General features: G+C 44.9%; 1 protein-coding gene across 1 annotated transcript in view; it reads left to right on the top strand.

Moving 5' to 3' along the window:
• The window catches only part of LOC137527923 (ficolin-1-like), a 46,204-nt gene that overhangs the window by 9,724 nt on the left and 8,822 nt on the right, over positions 1-27,658 (top strand). Inside the window, exons 2-6 of the mRNA XM_068248990.1 lie at positions 1,902-2,015; positions 5,734-5,775; positions 13,027-13,154; positions 17,426-17,555; positions 19,345-19,479. Coding sequence (XP_068105091.1) covers positions 1,902-2,015; positions 5,734-5,775; positions 13,027-13,154; positions 17,426-17,555; positions 19,345-19,479 — 549 coding nt within the window. The remainder of the gene's footprint in view (positions 1-1,901; positions 2,016-5,733; positions 5,776-13,026; positions 13,155-17,425; positions 17,556-19,344; positions 19,480-27,658) is intronic.

The following is a 27,658-nucleotide window of genomic DNA, read 5'->3' on the forward strand; positions in this document are numbered from 1 at the left end:
AACGGGCTAGGTCTGTCAGTAATCCGCTGTGCGCGCGTACGCCACGCGCGCGTGCCCGCGCACACATGACCGCCCCTTCTGGCCCCGTCCTCCTCGGGCTCTCGGCAGTGTCTCTGCGTCTTGTCCCTGCACATGTGCAGTGCTAAAAAGCACTGACACACGGACAGATGCAGGGACACTTGCCTATTATTAGGTAGGATACAGCACAGGGAGTAGCTGATTATCATTCCCAATAAGCAGATTTTTTGAAAAACAGCAAATAATTTGAACTTTCATACTAGCTGATGGCCCGGCGTTACCTGGGTATGTATTTGGCTGGTGTTGGCTCTGCCCACTTTTTGTAACTCTAACACACAATTACTCAATTACTCAAAGACCAAGTTTGTGAGCTTTGTGGTCTTTGGCATCAATAATTTGCATTGAATTGAAACAAATCTGATTGGCTGTGGCTCCATCCCCCTTTTCTGAATTTGAACCCCAGTCACCCAATGACTGACTGTACCAGGTTTGAGGCTTGTGCCATTAGCAGTGCAAGAATGGCTGCAATTAAATATTCCCCTTGAAAATCATTAGGTGAATTTTGATTGGCTTTTGTAGGCTCCACCCCCTTTTGGAATATTAATCTCAGTCAACCAGTGACCAACTGTGCAAAGTTTGAGAACTCTGCCATTAACAGTATAAGAATGGCTGCTGTTTGTATTTTCCTTGTGAAATTTGTATTTGTCTCTGCCTACTTTTTGGTTATGGGGATACAAAGTATCCTATATGTTATTCCAGGTAATGTACTGTGTGTGTGACAAATGTCATTAAAATCTGTTCAGCCATTGTTGCGTGATTGAGTAACAAACGTCCAAACATTCAAACTTTTGCATTTATAATATTAGTGAGATGATCTAAACATTTAAAAAGTAGGCCGGGTTCGCATTGGAGCGCATCCGCTCCAGCGCTGCGTTCCGCTCCGTGAAAGCGGAGCAAGCGGAAGGATCGCGCATGTCGGGAATGTCCGCTCTAGTGAGCGGAACACAGGGAGTGGTAGGGAGCGCAACGCAGCAATGTGAACGTTCCCATTGGGAAAGTATTGCTTTCGCTGCTGCGTTCCGCTCATCGGTGCTGAACGTAAGCTATTTTAGCTCCAATGTGAACCTAGCCTTAACGTTTTATTTTCTCTGCTCGGTGGCAGCCTATTAAATGTCTCTAAATGAAAATGCATTGACCTTTTTCCCCCTCTGCTCTCAGTAGTTTTATCTGCCAGGAAAACTTTTTTGACTGCAATTTTCATATCAGTGATGTTTACTATATTCCTGACAAGGTATTGACAAGACAGAAGCTGTCACTTCCAAGCCTAAAAAGGAACTATTTCAGGCAGCAAAATAAAGCAAGTAACAGCCTGGTTATTAATATTTTGGCCTGTATGTACACGTTTATCTCATCATGTCACATGCTGCCTCAGGTTCACTTTAAATCTCACTGAAGTGCACAAGTGTTATTCTCAGGTCACACTGGCTGGCTCGGAGATGGAGCATATAGTACGGATATGCTGCACTGCTCCGGGGTCTGTTACAGTTTGGAATGGATGTGCACGATTCCATCAGATGAATGGCAATGAATCCACATTCAAGAAAATAGAGCTGGTTGGGTTTGTATTTCTATTGTAACAATGCAATGTACAAAAATGGAAACAGTACTAATGGACATTTATGCACAGGCCCACGCCTGAGCCCTATCAGCATGTCTATTTGTCTGCTGCCATCCGCTCCCAGAAAAGGTCCAGCAGCAAATCTAGTGTGAACTGATTCTTAGTCATACTTCTATTTCTTGAAACCTCATGCAATTTCTTGAATCGTCATGTAATTTATGATGTCTTAATATATTTTGCATTCACTAATTTCCTCTTTCTTCAGAGGTGAAGATCGTTGGAGTGGGAGGTTCAGACAAACTCACCATCCTCAGAGGATGTCCCGGCAGTGGTGGACCTCCTGGCCAGAAAGGAGATGTTGGGGCTCCTGGTGAGAAAGGTAAGTCTAAGTGGTCGTATTATCTGGCCTTGTACAACATAAATTACTGCCCCGCCAGGCACACTGATAGGGCTGGATTCACAAAGCGGTGATAACTTATATATCGATCGAGCTAGTGTTTTATGCGCGCTACAATGCGCGTAATGTATTTTGCACATAATTAAAAGATTACGCACGCTAGCGCAAATTTCAATGTGAAAATGCACAAATTTGCGATTGCGAGTTAAAACCATTACGCGCGTTATAGCGCACGCGAAACGCTAGCGTGACCGTGATATGAGTTATCACAGCTTTGTGAATCAAGCCCATATTCTTTTGGTCACAACCTCATCCTGTTTGTCTAGTTAGTTGTTTATCTTTCTACAATGTTCCTTCACCTTCAAATGCTTTATGTTTCTTGTAAAAAATAATGACTTAATAATTTACATTAACAAGTTAAAACTTGTTGTCTGATGATCCGCTCTCCAGGACAAACTTGCTTAAACCAGCAGTATTTTGAAATACATACCATATATACTCTTGTATAAGTCGACCTGCATATGAGCCGAGGTACCCACTCCTCCCTTAAAAACTTGGAAAAAGTGATTGACTTGCATATAAGCCCCCTTCCTAGTATAGCCCCTTCCACTGTATAAATACAGTCCGACTGAGAAAAAAAACATGTCATTCATGTACCTGAATTCTTAACCATTTTAGCGAGAAAAAAAAAGCCATGTCTAGTTCTGTGTAGTCGGGAACTGTACTTACATGTTTATCTCATATCACATTTCACTTCAGGTACCCCTAAAGAAAATAATGAATCCATATTTGTCAATTATTTAGTTTACGATCAGTACAGTAGAACAACATTTACAGTGATATCTTAGAGGCAAGTCACTGTTCTCTGCACTGCTTGTGCAATGGTTATGGTTACCTGGCTACAGTGATTATAGTGGAGAAGAGCAGAAAGAGCAGCAGCATTGTGTGCAGTGTGAGGGAGCCCTTTAGCCTGCGCACACTGTGCGTGCTTCCCTGCATGTTGGTTCCTGGATGGGATCAGAGGTGCAGCAAGCAATGATGTCTTTGTCAGTATATATACCGACCTGTTCTGTGCCCCTGGATAAAAGCAGTGTGTTTAGCTATCAGGGACAACAAAGGGATGATTTGCATATATTTGCATTCAGCAGTGACGCACTGTGGGAGACATCATATGTTCACCTCAACCTGAATAATACCTTCTGTTTTAGAAGGAAAACTTCTGTTTTACACAGCATTATAGTAAGGAGGCTTGTTGTTCTCTTCCGGCCTCTTACACAATCATAGGAGTTCTGGAACACCATGAGCTTTTTGGGCAATCTGCAATCCTAAACCAAAATGACCTGGCGAGCTCCACCTACTAAACTAAACCTACAATATACTGTGGGTTTTCCGCAATAGTCACCAATGTTGTACCAACATGTATCATATCATAAGTTCTATAACACACTATGCGCTGCCTCACAGTCCACTAAAGGTGTGGAAAATCCCGAATCCCACAGTTCTCAAATAAGATGAAATAAAATCCTCTTCAGTCTTCAGCAGAAAAGGAAACAAAAAGACAAAAAAAATCTTCATCGCATAGGCTGCCAAAACAGTCGAGGAATCTTCCACCAACTATGGCCCGTGCACAGTTTTACACGATATCACCACTCGTTGTGCACACCACCACCCGTGGTGCTACACCTCTAGCTACGGTCAATAACAAATAACTGGCACATCACATTTGGCCCCTCTGAGATCAGTAATATATATCAGGTAGTTTAAGCTCAGACTACTTAGGATTGCAGATTATAACTTCTATAACACACTATGCACTGCCTCGCAGTCCACTAAAGGTGTGGAAAATCCCGAATCCCACAGTTCTCAAATAAGATGAAATAAAATTCTCTTCAGTCTTCAACCCAATACATCTCATGCAGAAAAGGAAACAAAAAGAAAAAAGTCGAGCAATCTTCCACCAACTATGGGCCGTGCACAGTATTTACAGGATATCACCACTCGTTGTGCACACCACCACCCGTGGTGATTGCTCTAAGCTTACGCTATGGCTGCCCTGACCCACAGACAGCTAACACAGCATGTGGTTCCACATGATCAATCACTTATCTCCTTACTTAAAAATGCGGTTCATAGGTAGATCTCCCAAAAAAACACAGTTAAAAAATCATTGCGCAGGCTGTATGACTGGTAATGGGAAGTGACCCCTTGCCGGGATGTATCACCATGTTGTAATTATGGGGGCCACCAATAACACACCGTGCCACCCCCACCTTCCGGGATCGTGCTCACCTGAAAACTAACTATCACACTACCGAATGGGAGGTACTGGTAATAATTAACAATTGCACAATGCCCAAACAGGGCTAGACCATAAGTACCAGAAACTTGGTCAATAGTAGACCTATCCCATGTACACAACAATATGATCGCTGAAGTAATACATGGGAGGTTTCCTGTCTCAGGTAATGAGAGATAAAAGACTGTATATGGTCAGTATTGGTATGAACACTAAAGGGTGAGGGTCTTTGCTGATCCCCCCACTGGTCAACTTGTATTCCCCGTGGGATTTAGCTATCTCTGCCCCAGTGTCACCAATTGAGACCTACATCACAGTACAATTTCCTCTAAAAATTAATACCTATATAATGAGCACAATTGTGGCAGAAAAACACTGGGTGCAAGTTCCCCTAGTACTGGGGTGTGGTTTGCTCGCACACAGGTCAATGTAGATCAGCCACACTAGTTGCAAAGGACCCCATAGGGGTCAAGGATATAGGTAATCCTCCTTCACAGAAGGTAACTGGGGTAACACATATAAGTGGGTGCATGAGTGTCAATATTTACAGTGCTCTCAACAATTGTTTCACCCTAATACAGGGCGTCGTCAGGAGAAAATAGTGCATAACATAAAAAACACAGTACAAAGATATCCCCACACCAAGTGTCAAAGTTTCTCCCAGCAATAGCCCAAGTCACCTGAAAACTAGGCTGCCCAGATCACAGACAGCTCCACAGCGTGTGTGCACGATCTCGTGCTACCCAGCAACTTCAGCCCACTCGTGGATTCAACCTTCCCAGCTTCCAGCCAAAAGATACAGCCCACTGCGACTAAAAGCTTGATATAGCATAAAACCCTTTTATTCAGGTGTAAAAAATAAGTAGCGCTACACACAAACGTAGATAAAAATCAGCATATCAATATTAAAAGTTCAGGACGTCTCCTTTTGCACTGCCGCTTCCTGTCCGTTTAAGCCACGCCCGTATCCATATAATGTATCCACTATTAACTTGCTTATGTTTCTTATCCTCTGACTTTGTCTCAGTGCCCATGAACTTTCTGCAGTGTTGATTGCATGAGAATGTAAATTGCCCAATTAACTCAAATACATAGGGTTTGGGCAAGTGGTATTGCTTAAGATTGCCTAGATATGAGGGTCCCACAATCTCTAGCTACACCAGTGATTAGTATTATGATTTAAATCTGCCTAGATGTTACTGATACTGTCTGCCTCGATCCTGCTAGACTCCACATCACTGTTGAGCCTCTACCATTGGTGGCTAAGTGGGTTAACTTTGAGTTTATGACTTTGCGCCAGAGTCCAACACCCACTACAGGGAATGATCTATTATCCTATGAGGACACTCTGGTGAAGACCGGATGTCAATTAAATTGTATTGACTGTTGGCCTTTATTCTGCAGGTGAGAAAGGACAAAAAGGAGACCCAGCCAATCGATATGGAGGTAAGATGCTGCTAATCTTGTAACCTGGTACAGGGGAGGTAAAGAGGTGGGGAAGAGGGAACACTGGAATCAAGAAGAACTTGCTTTACAGTTTTTCCAAATGACAAGCAGTCTGAGAAAATACTGAAAACTCGCCAAAAGGATCTAACTGGCAGAGAGGGGCATCACTAGTGCACAGGAATGTATGATGAAGGTAGTCAGCTTAAACCATGCTCACAAGCCTTTTCCACTTATATAAAGCATGTCCTCCGGCAGGAAGCAGAACTCAATCCCTGAAGGGCCGAGGCTGTACAGATGTGCCGCTATCCTGCAGGCTAGCAACATGCTCTGTTGCTAATCAGTGGGGAGGAGGGTCGATGGAGTGGTATGCAAGTGATGTCATGCAGTGAGTGGATTGAGTAGGGAGAACGATGTTCTTGACCAATCCCCAGTCGAGTAGTTCCATTATATCGATCAATGCCCAAGGTGTCGAGGAGCATTGAGGGCCTTTGTACACACGTTACATTCTTGGCAGAGGAGGTCATTAATGGCTGGCTGAGTTGGGTTTTATCAGCAGAGGGAAACTCCAGATCTTAAAGAGAACCCGAGGTGTGTTTAAAGAATGTTATCTGCATACAGAGGCTGGATCTGCCTATACAGCCCAGCCTCTGTTGCTATCCCAAACCCCACTAAGGTCCCCCTGCACTCTGCAATCCCTCATAAATCACAGCCATGCTGTGAGGCTGTGTTTACATCTGTAGTGTCAGTCTCAGCTGCTCCCCCGCCTCCTGCATAGCTCCGGTCCCTGCCCCCGTCCCTTCCCTCCAATCAGCAGGGAGGGAAGGGATGCAGGCAGGGACTGGAGTTCTGCAGGAGGCGGGGAGAGCAGCAGACTGACACTATAGAGATAAACACAGCCAGCTCTGACAAGCTGTTTGTCAGCAGCATGGCTGTGATTTATGAGGGATTGCAGAGTGCAGGGGGACCTTAGGGGGGTTTGGGATAGCAACAGAGGCTGGGCTGTATAGGCAGATCCAGCCTCTGTATGCAGATAATATTCTTCAATCCCACCTCGGGTTCTCTTTAAAGATAAATAAGCAGGTCAAAGAAACTCAGCAGCAGAAGCTGTGGAAATGAAACCTGTATTGGTTAACTACACAATTCACACTGACAACAACCAACAATGTGAGCTGGTTTTAGTGATGAGCACAGATTTCACATAATAATAATTTTGCTTTGTAATTCGCAATTACAATGCAAAATTGTAATGCAAAATTTGGGGTAAAATCGAAATTAGTTTAATTTGTAAACGTAATCATGTCACATAATTTTGGTGTAAATTTACCGTTTAATAGCAAAGCCTCCATACATGCTATCATCTCCAAAATTGCAGTGTATGTTAAGGGGAATTGTGGGAATAAGACAAAACAAAATTCTCAAAAACACCTTGCAGTTTTTATGAAAATCGATTTTAACCACTTAACATCTCAGTCGTTTTCAGCTTATGCATCCGAGCAATGTTCACCTCCCATTCATTAGCCTATAACTTTATCACTACTTATCACAATGAACTGATCTATATCTTGTTTTTTCCGCCACCAATTAGGCTTTCTTTGGGGGGTACATTTTGCTAAGAGACACTTTACTGTAAATGCATTTTAACAGGAAGAATAAGATAAAAAATGAAAAAATTCATTATTTGTCAGTTTTCGGCCATTATACTTTTAAAATAATACATGCCTCCATAATTAAAACCCACGTATTGTTATTGCCCATTTGTCACGGTTATTTCACCATTTAAATTATGTCCCTATCACAATGTATCGCGACAATATTTTATTTGGAAATAAAAGAGCATTTTTTCCGTTTTGCATACATCACTATTTACAAGCTTATAAAAAAAATAGAGAGAAATATTTCATCTTTACATAGATATTTAAAAAGTTTAGACCCTTAGGTAAATATTTATGTGTTTTTTTTTTTATAGTAATGTTTTTTTTTTTTATTAAACATTTTATGTGGGCATTTTTGGGAGGGTGGGATATAAAAGTGTTTTATTTGGGGAAATATTGGTGTATTGTAATGTTTTTTTTTGCATTTACTTGTAGTTTTACTTTTTGGCCACAAGATGGCAATCTCGAGTTTGTTTACATGACGTCACTCTAAGCGTACAATGTACGCTTAGAGGGACACAGCTTCAGAAAGAGCGAAGCTTCCGAGAGAAGCTGTCGCTTTTTCAGCGGGGGAGAGGAATCAGTGATCGGGCTCCATAGCCCGATACATTGATTCCGTGGCTACCGAATCTGCAGCCGGGAGTCCGCGGGAGCGCGCGGGAGCGCGCCTTTCCTCCTTGACGTTTTTATACGTCAAGGAGGACAAAGTGGTTAAGAATGCAAAGAAAAAATGGTTTTTCATACTGTCATTTTTCTGAGTTAAAAAACATTTTTCCTTTGCATTTTTGAAATTGATTTTCTCTAAAACTACAAGGTCTTTTAGAAAAAGTATTACTATGCCTTGTGCCAATCTTTTTTCTTAACATGCTTAGCTATTTAGGTGATAAAAGCACGTATGGGGGAACTTTGCTATTAAACACTAAAGTCGGCACGAAATGACACAAAAACTGCACGGAAATTATGTGAAATTACGAATGAATTACATAAAATAGATTGAATGTCCAAATCGTAATTACGCATGGCTGTAATCGTAATTAGCAGTTTATGATCATCACTAGTTGGGATTAGTGTTGGGCGAACATCCAGATGTTCGGGTTCAAGAACGTTCGGCCGAACGGTGTCCCGATGTTCGGTACGTTCGTGCCGAACACCGAACATAATAGAAGTCAATGGGGACCCGAACTTTCCTGCTTTGCAAAGCCTCCTTACATGTAACATAGACCAAATTTTCAGGGTATGTGGACAGGGGGGGGGGGGTGGGTATAAGAGGAAACTATTTTTTTCCGAAAGGACCTTATAGTTTTTGAGAAAAACGATTTTTAAGTTTCAAAGGGAAATTGTCTTTTAAATGCGAAAAATATAGTATGCTATACACTGGTGAAGGACGGAAGTACTACTGATTCCAGCAGTACACGCTGACTGTGGCAGTACAGTGGCAATAAGACTATGCTATATACTGGTGATGGACGGAAGTACTACTGATCCCAGCAGTACACGCTGACTGTGGCAGTACAGTGGCAATAAGACAATGCTATATAGCATGCTATACACTGGTGACGTACGGAAGTACTACTGATCCCAGCAGTACACGCTGACTGGCAGTACAGTGGCAATAGACAATGCTATATACTGGTGGCGGAAGTACTACTGATCCCAGAAGTACACGCTGACTGGCAGTACAGTGGCAAATAGACAATGCTATATACTGGTGGCGGAAGTACTACTGATCCCAGCAGTACAAGCACGCTGACTGGCACTACAGTAGTATGACTAGGAGGCTGGGGGGGCCCTGGCTAGCCTAGCTGGTGAGAGAGTCTAACCTGCCTGCCTACCCAAAGCTAAACCCAACTTCAAGTGGCGGAGAAATGACGCGGTTCGGGTATTTATTTACCCGAACCACGTGACCCGCTCGGCCAATCGCAGTGCGAGCCGCGTGTTGGAGCCCGAACCACGTGACCCGCTCGGCCAATCACAGCGCGAGCCGAACGTTCGGGGAACGTTCGGCCATGCGCTGTCAGGCCGAACATACGTTCAACCGCATGGCCGAACGCATGGTCGAACACACGAGGTGTCCGGCGGAGCCCGAACTGAACTCGAACAGCCCAAAATCCGGGCGAACCCGAACAGTGGCGAAAACTGTTCGCCCAACACTAGTTGGGATATCAGTATGTTGGCCATCTTATACGTCTGTACACCCTCTCTATAACCTGGAAGCCAGTATAGTATCTGCCTTATATGGGGCTTAGATTTAAAATCAATCCTATACTTTTGCCACCTGTGCAGAGCAGTTTTAGCAGAATTAGCACAGTGTTATCTGTCAGAATTCTGCATGTATTCCAGCACTCTCAGGTTGGCTATTATGTCTACCCATAAGGACATCATAAACTGACAAAGGCTGCTGTTGGGTTCTATATAGAGATGGCCCGATTGGTTTGCATGTGAACTTATTCGTGCAAACTTCGGTGGCTCGCGATTAAATGCAAACTTTATTGCGGTTTGACCCGCCCTCTATATTACATCATTAGGGTCAACTTTGACCCTCTACATCACAGTTAGCAGGCACAGGGTAGCCAATCAGGCTACACTCCCTCCTGGAGCCCCCCCCACCCCACACACACACTTATAAAACACTTATAAAACGCATGCAGCGTCAGCCATTTCACTCACTCGTGTGGCTGCAGTAATTAGAGAAGGGAGAGAACCTTGCTGCTGACATAGGGAAAGCTTAGTTAGGCTCTTGTGTTAGGCTTGTTAGCTTGCTCCTTCTTGCTGATCTTATTGCTAAAGCACTCCTCATCATCCCTCAACAGCTCTTTTGAGAGCTAATGTTTTTGTGATCTATTTTTTTGTGTGTGTGTGTGTGTGTGTGTCCCACAGATACTTGTCTTCCATATACAGCCTTGGTAATTCCTACTGTGCCACTGCCAGGCCCAGCACATTCAGTGACTACCTGTGTATGTGACAGGCAGCTGCAAATTTGTAATAACAATCACTGCATACCCACCTGTTGTTGTTCAGTGCACCTACCTACCTAATTACCTACCTACGTGAGCACACGCAGTGTTATCTACCACCAGTAACTGCACCTGTTCACAGTACCTGTGTGTGTAACAGATGCAAATTTGTAATACCAGTCATTGCATAATTGTTCACAGTACCTGTGTTACCGCACGCTGTGTAATATACCAGTCCGTGCATACCTGTTAACTGCACCTGTGTGACAGCTGCACATTGTATTGTAATACCAGTCTCTGCATACCTTTCACTGCACCTGTGTGACTGCACATTGTATTAGTCAAGTCAGTGCATACCTTACACTTCATCCCCCCTGATATGTACAAAACAGGTAGAGGCAGAGGCAGGGGCAGACCCAGAGGTAGGCTACCCAGCAGGTCTGTTTGAGGTCGTGCTGACGTGATTTCGTGCGACCCTGGACCAAAGTACAGTGCTCAGAAGAAGGCACATCCCATCAACTCCCAAGATTGTCAGGACGTGGTTAACTATTTAACACAGAACACCTCTTCTTCCGCAGCCACCAGCGCTACTACAAGCACCACATCCGCTGTATTTGACACTTCACAGGAGTTATTTGGTGGGGAATTAACTGATTCACAGGCATTATTGTTACAACAAGATGAAGGCGCTAAGCAAGTTACACCACCTCCTATGTGTGAGTTAGGCGACACTATGGACGTAACGTGTGAGGAGGAGGAGGATGAAGTACCTGCTGTTGGTGCAGTTTGTGAGGTGCCTGAGGCAAGCAAAGCTGGGGAGAAAGATTATGATGATACAGATGCCACGTGGGACTGGAATCCTAAGAGACAAGATGACCAAGGGGACAGTTCAGAGGGGGAGCCAGAGAGGGGTAGGAGGAGACGAGTTGCTGAAAGAAGCAGGGGGAGCTCGTCGTCAGAAACAGCTGGTGGCAGTGTCCGGCGCCATGTATCGCCACCTATGGACAGCCAGCTAACATGCCCTTCAAGGTCAGCTGCTGATGCCACCATAGTGCCGTCACCCCAGGGGGGCTCAGCGGTTTGGAAATTTTTTAGTGTGACTGCCTTAGTTCAGAGCAATGCCATCTGTTCTCTCTGCCTCTCTCCGCCGGCTATATGAGTGTCTCGGGGGGGGGGGGGGGGGGGGGGGGGATTGATGTATACACATGCAAGATGTTTTAAAGCACTCTAGGCCTCCAATTTAGCATGCAATGTGATTTCTGCCCTTAAAACGCTGCTTTGCTTCAAATCCAGATTTTTCCCCGGGATTTTTGGCGTCTATCCAACTCCGCCATGCCCCCCTCCAGGTGTTGGACCTCTTGAAACATCTTTTCCATCACTTTTCTGGCCAGCATAAATGTTTCTAGTTTTCAAAGTTCGCATCCCCATTGAAGTCTATTGCAGTTCGCGAAAGTTCGTGCGAAACAAACTTTTGCGGAAGTTCGCGTTCGAGGTTCGTGAACCGAAAATCGGAGGTTCAAGCCATCTCTAGTTCCATACAGGGTCATTTCTATACCCAAATTAAAAGTTTTAATAGTTTTTGCAAAAAAATTATTGAGACCTATTTTTGCATATATAGTAATGTGTATATAAAATCTTCTCTACATCTTTAAAGAGAACCCGAGGTGGGATTATATTATGCTAGTGGGGCACCGAGGCTGGTTGTACACACTATCACCAGCCTCTGTTGCCCCATGGTGTGCCTCAAAGACCCCCCCTGCGCGCCGCTATACCCCCGCAGTGCTGGCGACAATGTTTACCTAAGCGCTGTCTGTCAGCGCCGCTCCCCCGCCTCCTCCTTATTGGCTCTACCCGCCTGTGTCCCTTCCCTCCCGCTGATTGGAGGGAAGTGAGTGACGCGGCGGGTAGCGCCGATACGGAGGAGGCGGGGGAGCGGCGCTGACAGACAGCGATTAGATAAACATTGTGCTGGCGACACGCTGCGTGTCGCCAGCACTGCGGGGGTATAGCGGCGCACAGGGGGGTCTTTGAGGCACACCATAGGGCAACCGAGGCTGGTGTTAGTGTGCACAACCAGCCTCTGTGCCCCACTAGCATAATATTATCCCACCTCGGGTTCTCTTTAAAGGATACCCGGAGTGACATGTGACATGATGAGATAGACATATGTATGTACAGTGCATAGCACACAAATAACTATGCTGTGTTCCTTTTTTTTCTTTTTCTGTCTGAAAGAGTTATTACAGGTATGTAAATGGCTGACTCAGTCCTGACTCAGAAAGGAAGTGACTACAGTGTGACCCTCACTGATAAGAAATTCCAACTATTAAACACTTTCCTAGCAGAAAATGGCTTCTGAGAGCAAGAAAGAGATAAAAAGGGGAATTTCTTATCAGTGAGGGTCACACTGTAGTCATTTCCTGTCTGAGTGAGGACTGAGTCAGCCATTTACATACCTGATATTTAACTCTTTCAGACAGAGAAATAAAAAAAGGAACACAGCCTAGTTATTTGTGTGCTAGGCACTGTACATACCCATGTATATCTCATCATGTCACATGTCACTTCGGGTATCCTTTAAACAGTACATGTTATATTTATTTGTATTACTTATTCCAGTGTGATTTACTTTTCACATTCTTTAGTTGTGAGAAACTGTAAGGAGTTACTGGATAAAGGCTTCACCATGAGTGACTGGTACACCATATACCCGGATGGAGAGCAACCATTGGAGGTCCTGTGTGACATGGACACTGATGGAGGAGGCTGGATTGTATGTACCTCTTTACTCTTCCAATAATTTACAAGTTCGGTTTCAGAATCTATATATATAAAATCGGATGTATGTATGTATGTGTGTATGTGCCGCGATCACGCGAAAACGGCTTGACCGATTTGAACGAAACTTGGTACACAGATCCCTTACTACCTGGGATGATATGTTCTGGGGGTCTCGCGGCCCCCCTGCACACCTGGGCGGAGCTACAAACAGCAAATCAGATTTCACCCATTCAAGTCAATGGAAAAAATGTAAAAGGCTGTCATTCTCACAGTAATCAAGCCACAGTCCCCACACTTGGCACAGTTGGTCACTTGGTGACCAAGGTTACAAATCTAGGAAAAGTGGGCGGAGCATAAAACAGCCAATCAAATTTCAGCCGTTCATTTTAAATGGGAAAATGTAAACTGCAGCCATTCTTAGACTGTTAATCGCAGGGTTCTCAAACTTGGCACAGTTGGTCACTGGGTGAATGCAATTACGATTCAAGAAAATGGGTGGAGCCTACAACATCCAATGAAAATTCACCTATTGATTTTCAAAGGGAATATTGAAACTGCTGCTATTCTTACACTTTTAATGGCAGAGGCTTCAAACTTGCTACAGTCGGTCATTGGGTGACTGGGGTCCAAATTCACTAAAGGGGCAGGGCCACATACAGCAAATCAGATTTCCTTGGTGGATAAACTGCTTCCATTCACACATTTTTGATGCCAGGAGCCTGACAGCTCACAAAATTGGTCATTGAGTGACTGTGTGCCAAGGTTACAAAAAGTGGGCGGAGCCAAAAACAACTTTTACTGGGAAAATATAAACTGCAGCCATTCTTACACCGTTAATGGCAGGGTTCTCAAACTTTGCACAGTTGGTCATTGGGTGACTGAGATTAAGATTTTGGAAGGTGGGTGGAGCCTACAACAGCCAATAAAAATTCACCTTTTGATTTTCAAAGAGAAAATTTAAGCTGCTACCATTCTCTTATACTGTTAAAAGCAGATGCCTCAAACCTGGTACAGTTGGTCACTGGGTGACTGGGGTCCAAATTCAGAAAGGGGGCGGAACCACAAACAGCCAGATTTGTTTATTTTTCAATGGGAATATACAAAGTATAGATACCAAGGACCCCAAAGCTGATAAACTTGATAATTGAGTGACTGTATGTCAAGGTTAGAAAAAGTGGGCGGTGCCAACAACTACATTTTTAACATGGCAGGGTTCCCAAACTTTACACAATTGGCCAGTGGCCACTGGTTGACTGGGATGAATATTCAGAAATATAGGTGGAGCCTACAACAGCCAATTAAAATGTACCTATTGATTTTTAAGGGGAATATTCACATTGCTACCATTCTTACACTGTTAATGCCAGAGGCTTCAAACTTGATACAGTCAGTCATTGGGTGACTGGGGTCCAAATTCACTAAAGGGGTGGAGCCACAAACAGCCAATCAGATTTGTTACATTGATTTCAGCCATTCTGTCATTGGCAGGTTTTTTAAACGTGACACAGTTGGCCATTGGGTGACTGGGACTAATATTCAGGAAAGTGGGTAGAGCCTACAGCAGCCAATCAAAATTCACCTTTTGATTTTCAAGGAGAATATTAAAATTGCTGCCATTCTTGCACTGTTGATGGCACGAGCCTCAAACATGGTACAGTTGGTCATTGGGGTTCAAATTCAGAAAAGGGGACAGAGCCACAAACAGTGAATCAGATTTGTTTCATTTCATGGGAAAATACAAATTATTGATGCCAAGGACCCCAAAGCTCACAAACTTGGTCATTGAGTAGTGACTTTGTGTCCAGGTGACAAAAAGTGGGCGGAGCCAAAAACAAATTGCACTGGGAAAGTGTAAACTGCAGCCCTTCTTACACTGTTTATGGCAGGGTTCCCAAACTTTGCCCAGATGGTCACTGAGTGACTGAGATTCATATTCAGGGAAGTGGGTGGAGCCTATAATAGCCAATCAAAATTCACCTGTTGATATTTAAGTGGAATATTTAAATTGCTGCCATTTTTACACTGTTAATAGCAGATGCCTCAAACCTGCTACAGTTGGTCATTGGGTGACTGGGGTTCAAATGCTGGAGAGGGGGTGAAGCCACAAACAGCCAATCTGATTTGTTTAATTTCTATGGGAATAAACAAATTATTGATGCCAAGGACCCCAAAGCTCACAAACATGGTCATTGAGTGTTTGTGCGTTAGGGTTAGAAAGTGGGCGGAGGCAACACCAGTCAAATACATACACAGGCAACGCCTGTACAAATTTTACTGTGAAAATGAAACTGCAGCCATTCTTACACTGTTAATGGCAGGGTTCTTAAACTTTGCACAGCTGGTCACTGGGTGACTGGGATTAATATTCAGAACAGTGGGTGGAGCCTACAAAAGTGAATCAAACTTCACCTATTGCTTTTCAAGGGGGATATTTAATTGCTACCATTCATGCACTGTTAATGGCACAGGTCTCAAACCTGGTACAGTTGGTTATTGGGTGACTGGGGTTCAAATTCAGAAAAGGGTGTGGAGCCACAAACATTTTTTTCATTTCAATGCAAATTATTGATACCAAAGACTGCAAAGCTCACAAACTCAATCATTGAGTAATTGTGTGTTAGGGTTAGAAAAAGTGGGCAGAGCCAACGCCAGCCAAATAAATACCCGTGCAACGCCGGGCAATCAGCTAGTACATAATATAACCACACTCACCCCATTATTAAAGCAGCAGGGACAGCCATCCTTGGAAAAAAATAAATAGAATTATAGGGTGTAGAAGTATAAATCCAGGTCTCAATCTTTTTTTCCATCCACAAAGAAATTCTAATTATTATTGAATGGTAAAGACAATGCTTAGGAGAACTTGCTCAGGGCAGGTGAAAAGTCCATATCATCCAACAGTGCCTTTCTTTTTTTGGTATCTGGAAGCCCTGTTGGTCCACTAAGTGGACCAGTGTGAATCCTCCTCAGAGAGAAGCAGGAGCATTCTATTTGATCCACCAGGTGGACCAATGTGGAGCTTCAACCGAAGGCTTAAAGATGCTTTTGTCAAGGCTCCAGGCTTTAGTATTTTAAGAAGCAGGGGGAGAACGGTGGCAGCAGTCCTGGCAGGTTGGCACAGAGCGCCGGGGGAAGGGGGGGGGTTCATGGTGTCAGGGGAGCCTGAAATGTAGCGACAGATGTCAAGTGAGTGCTAGCCAGCATTGTGACGGTAGTAGTAGCAAGCAGCGAACAGTGAATGACAGAAACAGAAGGGTGGGTCTCCCGGAGGATCAAGGCAGCAGTGTTGTGGTGCTGAAAGACATCTCCACAGCAAATAACCTCATTGACCATTGTTTGACAGCTAAGAGTAACACCCAGGTAAATAGCTGTAATTCACCTGAGCAAGGCTCTTTTCACATTACTGTGAAGCCAGCAAATGAATTTCCTGGTAAATCCTGACCAGTGTTGTCAGCCTGTGCAAATGAAATCCACCTCTGTGTACAAATGGTTGCGTCATTCGGAGACCACCTCCAACCTTTTTCCATTTGAATTTGCTTTTAACAAAGTTTTGTCTATCCTGGGCGCCTCTTGACCCTTTTTGTGCCATATCCACCTGCCCCTACATGGCCAGGAGGGGTGGGGGGAGGGGGGCGCCTATGGACTACAGTACCTTGGCCATCTGCAGTACCAGCTTTCTTTTTGAAGAGTGCAACCACCTTGCATCCAGCCATATCTGGAAATACCGGAGTGGAGATGGGCTAGTTTTCTGCACCTTCCTCATGTGGTTGGTTGCCCCTTGATGCAACCCACCTCTCTCTCTCTCTCTCTCTCTCTCTCTCTCTCTCTCTCTCTCTCTCTCTCTCTCTCAGGGATTTTTACCATTGAAGGGATTTTTGATTCTGCTCGGATATCCTAATTAACTATCCGCCTGGATTTCGTTTCGGATTTTCACATAGAAATCCGAGTTTGCTCGGATAGTGCTATCCGGATTTACAAAGATATCTGAATTCCTATTCAAAGTTCGGATAGTGGAAAAAGTTCGGATTATCTGGGTAGTTCGGATACCCGAATATTGGATGAGCACCACTGATAAGAAGCTTGCACACTGCAACCCTCGTATCACCCTGTATTACATATGGCCCCGTGTCTTAGCTTGACTGACTTGTCGAAAATGAATAGTGCCACCTATAGGAACAATAGACTCTTTCTGGGAGAAATTGCTTACCATGTTTAGTTTTTAAAGCATTTTGTGCGCAGTTTAATCAATTACACTGATTCTAGGTTTTCCAGAGACGTGTGGATGGTTCTGTTGATTTCTATCGAGATTGGGAGGCTTACAAGACGGGGTTTGGCAGTCATCTGACAGAGTTCTGGTTGGGGAACGACAATATTCATCAGCTAACATCTTCAGGTAATGGCCACTTACACTACAGTCTAGGTTCTGATCTTATAGAAATAAATCTACTACACATGGGGCAGGAAGAAGTGGTTGTGTTGGGGGGAGGGGGGTTATGAGCAGAATTTGGAGCAGCATGGATCAGAATTTACTGGAGAACTTATGACAAAAAAATTAATTATGACTAAACGCAGCTGTAAGAAGAGGGGAATTTCATTGTTAGATCAGATAATATTTTGTTAATAAATGTCATCTCCACTTCCAGCAAATGTTGATCTCTGCCTGAACTTTAAAGGATACCAGTGCTGAAAAACGTGTTAAAAAACGGGAGGAGCAGGCATGTATTAGATGCAGTCATCATGCTCATTCTCCTCCATCCTCTTCCGTTTTACCATAAATTGCTGCTGCAGCCTAGTCCAAGTCGCCCGGGTCCGTGCAGAGAGCTCTTGCACGATGGTACGATACCGTTATTGTGCCATAGGTTTTTTTTTTTCCTTTTGGTGATTCTTGTAAGGGCCAAGAATACCTAGGTGAGAAGTAGGGAGAGACTGGGAGCCCAATGGTGGAGTATCGTTAGGTATAGGGAGGATAAAATCATATAAATATATACTCACAAAGGTGGGTTGCAGTTCCTGCAACCACCGTATAGGCCTGCAGGAAACTAACCATCCCTGCTCGGTACTCCAGGTGCTGCTGGTTACTGGATGGTCGCTCTCCTGTAGTACGATATACTTTCCATAAAAACTGCAAAGCTATTACCTCCAAAGGATGTCCGACTGGTAGTGGGTAGGTTAGAGGCGCCAAATGTATGTTCTATTTTGGTATTTTTAAATGCAAATAAAAAAAATATATAATAAAAAAGAGAGGTAATTGCTCACTTCTCCAGAAGATATAGACACCAGTTCACCAGTTTTTCTCCAAAAAGAAATCTTCAAGCGATAAGGACTGTTCTGGTCGAAAATGGCTGGTGAACAAGAGAGGTGAAAGACGAGTAGCACGCATAGTCCGCAGCAACAGAAGGGCGACAACACAACAAAGTACAGCTGAATTCAATGCAGGTGCATCACAAAGCACATCCCAACGCACAACAAGACAGACTTTGCAAAGGATGGGCCCCAGCAGCAGGAGACCATAAAGAGTGCCTTTGGTATCACAGAAATATAGAAAAAGACTCCTGTTGTGGGCCCTTGCCACCTTGCTCAATCAGTCTCAAATATGTTTTAGCAACATCAATCAGATTTCAACCTGCTACTATAGCCAGCTCAATCCCCTGACCCCAATCCTATCAAGCATTTGTGGGACTAAGTCGAAAGATCACTTCAAAGCTTGGAAACGCCACCGTCCAATATAACCCAACTTAGAGCTGCCATTATGTCAGCATGGGCCAACATTCCTCAGCAACGGTATCAGCATCTTGTCGAGTCTATTCCAATAAAAATATTGGCTGTGCTCAGAGCTAAAGGTGGACCAACTTGTTATTAGAGGCTGTCTCTAATTTTTTGACCACTCATTGTAATGTGCCAACATACCATAGTGCTTTACAAAGTAAAAACAAAAAAAGGGATACATAATAGTACAGACAATGGTATACACCAAATATAGACACTAGTACAAAATATAGAATTGGTAGACATATAAATTACAGTGACAAATGTAACATGATGAATACAATGAATAACAAATTCCAAAACACAAAAGGGTGAGAGTCCCTTGCTTTCGTAAGCTTACAATCTAGTGCTTGTTAGAGCTACATTTTATCATTGTTTGTTACTAGTGTATCATTAACCATGTGATGTCATTTCAGGAACCTGGGAGCTGAGGGTGGATCTCCAAGACTCGGACTTTGTGAGATATTCTGCTAAATACAGTTCCTTCAAAATTCTAGGAGAATCTGAGAAGTACAAGTTGGTGCTGGGAAGCTTTGCAGGTGGCAATGCAGGTGAACGAGCCAGACAATATATACAGTATTACTTATTATAGCTATACCCAATCGGCCAGTTCTAGACTTTTTGCTGCCTGAGGCAAACTTGTGAGAAGCGAAGCACCAGAAATTTTTCACCATCTGTATAGGTAGGTAGCCAAGTATAGGTGGCCCCAGAATAGATAATACAGTTGCTCCAGTATGGTTAGATCAAGATTGTTATAGCACCAATGGTCACAATATGATGTGCAAGGATCCACTCTGGAGCACCGAGTGTTAACAGCAGCTACTTAAGATCCGCACCATCAAAAAAGTCCATCTTTATTAAAGTATCAAAATCATAAAAACATAGTAAAACAGCGTGGGAAAATGGCAGATATGCCATTTTCCCACGCTGTTTTACTATGTTTTTATGATTTTGATACTTTAACAAAGATGGACTTTTTTGATGGTGCGGATCTTAAGTAGCAGTTGCTCCAGTATAGGTAGCTAGCTTCTGGTGACCCATCATGCCCCTGATGAGTCACCAGAAGTGACGAAACCGTTCGTGCCTGAGACACGTGTAGGTGGAACGCGGAAGGCGAAAGTGAGGTCGGCGTGATACGCTAGATCCGGAGTCCGGCAAGACAGCGCCGCTGAGAGCCTGCCGGACGACCTACGATCGGGGTAGAGCCTGCAAAAATGTATGTATAACTTTTTAATAAACTTTAACCACTTGAGGACCCACCCTTTACCCCCCCTTAAGGACCAGCGCTGTTGTAGCTGATCTGTGCTGGGTGGGCTCTGCAGCCCCCAGCACAGATCAGCGTGCAGGCAGAGCGACCAGATCGCCCCCCTTTTTTCCCCACTAGGGGGATGATGTGCTGGGGGGGTCTGATCGCTCCTGCCTGCCAGGTGTTGCGGGGGGGGGGGCACCTCAAAGCCCCCCTCCGCGGCGAAATCCTCCCCCTCCCTCTCCTACCTGGCCCCCCCTGGTAAGCCTGGCTGCACAGGACGCTATCCGTCCTGTGCAGCCAGTGACAGGCTGTCTCCTGTCACATGGCGGCGATCCCCGGCCGCTGATTGGCCAGGGATCGCCGATCTGCCTTACGGCGCTGCTGCGCAGCAGCGCCGTACAAATGTAAACAAAGCGGATTATTTCCGCTTGTGTTTACATTTAGCCTGCGAGCCGCCATCGGCGGCCCGCAGGCTATTCACGGAGCCCCCCGCCGTGAATTGACAGGAAGCAGCCGCTCGCACGAGCGGCTGCTTCCTGATTAATCAGCCTGCAGCTGGCGACGCAATACTGCGTCGCTGGTCCTGCAGCTGCCACTTTGGTTTTACACTATGGAGCCTATTGGTTTGTTTTGAGGTGCATATTGATATGGAGCTGCAGTTGGATTTGTGAAGTGGACCGGTGGTGATCATGATGACAGGCAGAGGGAGGCCTTGATATCCCTGCAGGTGCTGTGGACCCAATCTGATAGTGGGTCATTTTTTAGCAGTGAGTGTCCCATCTTAAGGGTGTGGTGGTACACACTGTAAAGGCAATCTAATGCATGAGTTACAGCTGCGAGTCAAGCATCATAGTGGACTTGTGGACTTAGGGTCTGAAATTCATGCTGGACTCCATATGTGCGCTGTTTCATAATATATATAATTGCAGTTTGTTGATCTGATTAGCGCACCACCGATTGTTATACCTTTGTTGTTAGTGCATTCTTTGTATATTTTATTTTAGAAAATTATGTAACAGTGATCGAGGTGGGCAGGATAAAAGTTTTCTACTGAGAAAATTTAAACATAATAGGGAAAATGAGAGAAAGTGTGGTGGCTGCAGGGGTAAAGATAGAAAAATCTTGTAAGGGGGAATAGTGATCAGGAGGCAAGTGTGAGAATATTGCTGGCTGATGGTAGGAGGTATAGTCTGTAATGAAAAGGGAGAGAGAGGGGTTTATTATGAACAACTTACCTAAATGCCATCCAGGTCTGTGCCAAGAGCCTCTGTGATGGTAACAGCATGGATGTGCCCTTATTATACATACCTGGTGGCTAATTAAACAATGGGGAGGGTGCTAAAGATTGTGGCCATGCTATTGGGTGGATAGTGATGAGATCGCGGGCCGTATGACATCACACGCATGTGCGGTGGCATAGATAAAGTTCCAGTGGCCATTTTTGTTAACCTCCTGAGCGTTCTGGACGAGCTGGGCTCGTCCAGAGACGCCGGAGGGTGCCGCTCAGGCCCTGGTGGGCGGATTTTAATAATTTTTTTTAAAACACGCAGCAAGCACTTTGCTTGCTGCGTGTTGTAGACGATCGCCGCCGCTCGCCGCCGATGCGCCGCTATCCGGCGCATAACAAGCGCCCCCCCCCCCAGACCCCGTGCGCTGCCTGGCCAATCAGTGCCAGGCAGCGCTGATGGGTGGATCGTTGACGTCGATGACGTCATTCCGGCCATCGCTATGGCGACGGGGGAAGCCCTGATGGAGATCCCGTTCAGAACGGAATCTCCTGAAGGCCATAATTGCCGGCGGCGATCGGAGGGGTGGGTGGGATTCCGCTGGGAGGGGGGTATCATGTAGCTAGCGCTAGGCTAGCTACATGATTAAAAAAAAGTTAAGTGTAAAAAACCATGCACTGCCGTGCGGCTGCGCATTATCAGAATGCTAGGGAGGTTAAGGGCTGCTGAGAAGGCGCATGTAATTTGATTAAAATATAATACTATTGCCAGCAATATGGCTATTTTGTATCTGAAGTGGTATTTACCTAGGGGGAATAGAAAAAGTAAAATTTATTTAAAAAAAAAAAGGAATTAATAAGAAAAGGTGTGTTGTGGGCATCGATACCATGAGGGAAAAGACGTGGGGGACAGAAGGAGGGAGAAGAGAAAGACCGGTAATAAAGGTACAACAGGATAAAAAGGTGCCCAGAGAATGATAAAATGAATTAAAAACAATAAAATAAATAAAGTTTGAGGATTGTTTACCTCAATGGGGACAAATTCATATAAAATGAACTTTAATTGCACTGGCAACGGGTTTCGTGGGTCCCTGCCCACTTCCTCAGGCCAAATAAAGTGCCTCACTGTGTAAAGAGCCAAAGTCTTGAGCACCTTTTTGGACGCTCAAATCTTTGGCTCTTTACACAGTGAGGCAATTTCATTTTATCCTGTTGTGCATTGTATACCCCGCCTTTACGGGCTCCTGGGGCCTTTAAAAAAAAAAAAAGACCATCTCTGGCTAGCCTGGACCCCGAGTGGAGTCGGGTTTATTGATCTTCACCTCCCTGCAGTGGTTGGTTGCCCCTTTGCAACCTCCCTTTGTTAGTACCCTCATATTTTTTTGTTTCTTTTATCATTTGTGACGTACTGCACCATTTGGGCTCCCAGTGTTCCTGTGTTTTTTCGTTCAAGTATGCTCACCTCTACTTTGTCTAGGTAATAAAGGTGGTAAATTACAGGGGGAGGGAGGAAAAAAGAACAGGCAAATAGTGGGAAAAGAAAAAAAAACAGATTAGTAATGGTAAATCTGTATAAACTTGCTGGTGTAAAAATACTAGTGTGAGGGGGCCCTCTTGTGGGCAAGGTGTATGAATCAATATATCAGTGCAGCTCTAGGTAAACCTTAAAGTGGTTCCGAGATGAACTTTTCCTCATTGCATAATCGTGTTCCTTACGTATAGTTTATAGGGCATTCCTCAAGCCAAATACTTTTTTTTTTTTTTTTAATACTCTAATTCCCTATAAACTAAACAAGCCTCGCCCACAGCTTCTCCAAAATGCCAAGGCACTCAGACCTATGTAGCAAGGGCTTATGGGAGCTCAGTCTGGGCAGGAGGAGGAGGTTACTAGCCAGAGATTTCACAGGCAGAGGGGAGGGGGAGTGAATTTTCACAGGCTTAGGGGTGGAGATGCAGTTGCAGATTACCTGTGTAATAATGACAAACAGAACATGGCTGCCCCCATTGTATCACAGGAATAAATCATCATATACTGTTGAAGCTGTATGCAGACAGATTTGCTGTGTAAACTCTCTAAACTTTAGATAAGATATATAGACAAGTCACTTGTAAAAGTTAGTTTTTCATCTCGGATTCACTTTAAGACAATTGTTAGATCATCTTTTAGTTTGTGTATGAACTAATGGCCATTTCAAAGGCCATTTTTGTGGTCCTGTCCTGTATTAGAATGGTGAAGATCTACATTTATTATAAAGATTAGTGAAAGAAATTAATACATCTAATAAGGGTGATACAAAAATTATTTTGGCAATAGGGGATACTATGCATTATATAAAAAATGTGTAAAGAGGGTACAATTAATAACAATGAGACCATACAAATAATAACATCTAAGACAATCATAAAGATAAAATGGAGTAAAAAAAGAATAAAACACAAACCGTAGGTACTTGTAATGATCCGCTCAGCTGTCTGCACAGACAGACAGCTGTTTGACTATTCCTTAAGTCTGAGGGCTGCAGGTCTCTGGAAAAGAGACCTGTCTTTGCTTTGCAAGTTTCAGACCTGCTCTGCTGCTGAGGAATTTCCATACATTCGTTATGCAAATTGCCTACCTGCCTCCTTTGAAGGCTGGCAGTATAAATACCATGTTTTCCCAGAATCCTTTGCTGGTCACCTTCATGGTTTGTTACTGATGAACTCTCCTAGAGTATCAGCCCTGTTTGTTTGTTAAAGTTTACCTTTAGAGATGTAGCGAACGGTTCCCAAACCGTTCGCCGGCGAACATCTCTGAATGCATGGGGCTTTTACTACTTCCGGATCGCTCTGACCCGGAGTAGTACGCCTGTGCTACCCGGTGAAGCGCGTCCTAGATCGCGCTCCTGTTGCCGGGCACTCTCTGCGCATGTGCGTGACGTCATGAACGACGTCACGCACATGCGCAGAGAGTGCCCGGCAACAGGAGCGCGATCTAGGAAGCGCCTCGCCGGGCAGTGCAGGCGTACTACTCCGGGTCAGAGCGACCCGGAAGTAGTAAAAGCCCCAGAGATGTTCGCCGAGCGAACAGTTTGCAACATCTCTATTTACCTTAGAGTAATTCTGGGGGACTGCACTAGGCAGCTCCTCTAGTGCAGTTAGGTTGCATTATCTGTTTTGCCTGTGTTGTCTATCTGCTGCAATTGTCCTGTCGCCAGCGGCGGTCGACAGGAAATCGTTCTGTCTGTCTGGGGGTGCTAACCAGAGCAGCGGTTGCTACTGGTAGCCCCTTCTGTTCATCTGTCTGTATTGCATTAGCCCTAATGGTAGTGGCAGTGCTTCCTTCTGTGCCTTGATTGCCTTGTCGCCAGCGGCGGTCAACAGGGAATCATTCTGTCTGTCTGGGAGTGTAGGCCAGAGCTGTGGTTGCTGCTGGCTGCTCCATCTGTATGGATTGCACTTGCCCTAGTGGTAGTGGCAGTGCCTCCTTCTGTATCTCAGCCTTTGGGGTGTTAACCAGAGCAGCGGTTGCTACTGGTGACCCCTTCTGTTTATCTGTCTGGATTGCACTTGCCCTAGTGGTAATGGCAGTGCCTCCTTCTGTATATCTGCCTTAAGGGTGTTAGCCAGAGCAGCGGTTGCTACTGGCAGCCCCACCTGTCTGTCTGTCTTTCTTGTCTGATACGTACGCTTGCTGTAGGCTCGGTGAGGTAATCGTTTAGCAAGCGTTCGCGTTCTCTATTTTGTGTTTGTGTGTCATTGGTCAGTTAGGGTGGCACGCTTATCACTGGGCGCCTAACGCGCAGTGATCATGAAGAAACGCGTTCGCTGTTGCGAATGAGTGCGGTGTTCACGTTTAGCTAGCGTTTGTTATTTTCTTTATCTTCTCATTGTTGTTTGCTGTGCCTTTGCTACTCTCGTGCTCTGTTCTGTTCAGCCTTGTGTCACTTCTGGCAATCGCATCTCTTGCGATTGCGTTCCCACTTTTGTTCACCGTCGCTGGGTGGCGACTAGATTGGGGGACACACATTAATCCTGTCTCTGTACTCTCTCTCTTTGAGGGCTATTCTGCCCTGCTTGCTCCTGCTCATACAATTCCCAACTGGCATCTGTGGCTGTGCAGAGGTGGTGCTCGTCTGCACTCCACAGCTCCATCTGCCGGTGGGAATTGCCCTCTACCGGTGCATTGCACCTAACCTGGGTTCTACCTAAATTATACGCTTGTGGAGGTTTTCCGCTGTGTCAGCGCGCATCTTGTGCGCTGACCACGGAAACTATTCCGCAATCGTTACAGTACTATAAATAAGGTGAATAATGAAATATATGGAGCCCCAGCATTTGTGTTCTAATAAGATCAAGAGAGAAAAATGCATAAAAGGTTTAAAGAGAGAGGGCTGGGTAAAAAAGTATATTGTTGTTGGTGATTAGTAGGTTTTTTCCAGCTGTTTGTTTAAAACACACGTAAGGGTTTTCAGAACCTGTATCCAGTGCTGCTCGGATACCCCTTTTCAAAATCCGGATTGGATCCGGATCCAGATACCCAGATATCTGATTCGAGTCGGATATCTGAGTTCAAAATTTTCTAATCCGAATGCGAATTGGATATCTGACCTCAGTATCCGGGGTATCGGGGCAAATTCGGATGTCTGGATAGAAAAGCCGGAAGTGGCCTTTAAATTGCTTTAAAAACTTTTTATTAGGGTAAATGAGGCATGCAGCATCATTATTTTTTAAAGGGGAATGCTAATTGATGATGTGGGGACTTAAAATCCCTCCCCCCCAAAAAAAATGGCTGTCAATTAACATCAGGACTAGGTTCCAGACAGTGGTCGTGCAGCCCACATTGTGTCCAAAGTCCAATCGCACAACTGGGACATGGCAGTTTTCAGCCCAGACACCTCAAAAAAATTATGCAGCAATTGTGTTTTGGGTTAAATATAGGTGGTATCAGCACAGCAGCAGTGGCCTGTGGCACCCTGGCGGTGGGAGCAGCAAAGGCAGCAAGAGCAGGGCAATGCAGCAGCAGCAGGTGTAATGACTGCCAGGAGCATGCCGGACGTAGCACTTGGCAGTGGCTTGTGGCACTTGGCATGTGGCACTTTGCACTTGGCACGTGGCACTTTGCAAAATGCCATGTGCAAAGTGCCACATGTCAAGTGCAAAGTACAAAGTGCCACATGCCAAGTGCAAAGTGCCACGTGCCAAGTGCAAAGTGCCACGTTCCAAGTGCCACGTGCCACATGCCAAGTGCAAAGTGCCAAGTGCCACGCTACACGGTACAAGTGCCAAAAGCCAAGGGTCACGTGCCAAGTGACAGTCAGACAGCAGAGGAGAGGACACTAACTGTCACACTGGCACTGCTCAGCAGCACAGCAGTCCTGTAGTAAGCTAACACAGTAGTACTACTACTCTAACAACTACTAGCACTGACTGCAGTACTACAGTACTAAACACACAATAACACAGTAATCATATTCATTAATCCCTAACCTAACCTATACTGTAGCTAGCTAAGGCTAATATTGGCCAGCAGGCAGCAGCTGGCCTGGTCTGTGCACAGCACACACACAGACAGACACATAGCAGCTGCAGCAGCCATGCAGCACACACTCTGACAGTCACACAATGAAATTAAGCTAATTAACATTATAACAATAGTGTAGTGATAGTGAAGGGGTTAATCACTGAACAGCTTTAGGTTTATCACTGTATACAGCACTTGCTAGGCCAGCAGCACTGGAGCATGTCTCTAAGTGATCATTCACAAGCAAGGATGATATTTCTCATCATGGCAGCCCTCCTTGTTATACAGGGGGGCCTGGCCAGGGTTCCTTTCTGTGATTGGGTGCCAGGGCTAAGGCTGGGAGCCCTCTGATCAGCTCAGTGAGGTCAGGTGGGGCTAGCCAGGGTTCCCTCCTGTGAGTGGTTGCTAGGGCTTCTGCTGGGAGCCTGTGATGATCTGCTCAGCTGCCTGTGCAGGCTGGCAGCTTTTTGACCATTGTTTAGGGTTGCATGCTGCAGGACTCTGGAAAGAAGAGCTTCTGTCAGTTTTGCAGCTTGTGCTTGCAGAGGAATTTGCATACGTTGTGATGCAAATTGCCTGGCCTCATTCATTGGAGGCGTGTACTATAAGTACTATGTCTTTCCCACAATGCTTCGCTGGTCTTTCGTCCTATGTAACACTCCTGGTGGGGTGTCAGCCTTACTCTCTGTTTGAAGATCAGCTTAGAGTAATTCCTGAATCTGCGCTAGGCAGATTTTCCCTAGTGCAGTTAGGATT

Source organism: Hyperolius riggenbachi, chromosome 8 (genome assembly GCF_040937935.1).
Source record: "Hyperolius riggenbachi isolate aHypRig1 chromosome 8, aHypRig1.pri, whole genome shotgun sequence".
In the NCBI taxonomy this organism is placed as follows: Eukaryota; Metazoa; Chordata; class Amphibia; order Anura; family Hyperoliidae; genus Hyperolius; species Hyperolius riggenbachi.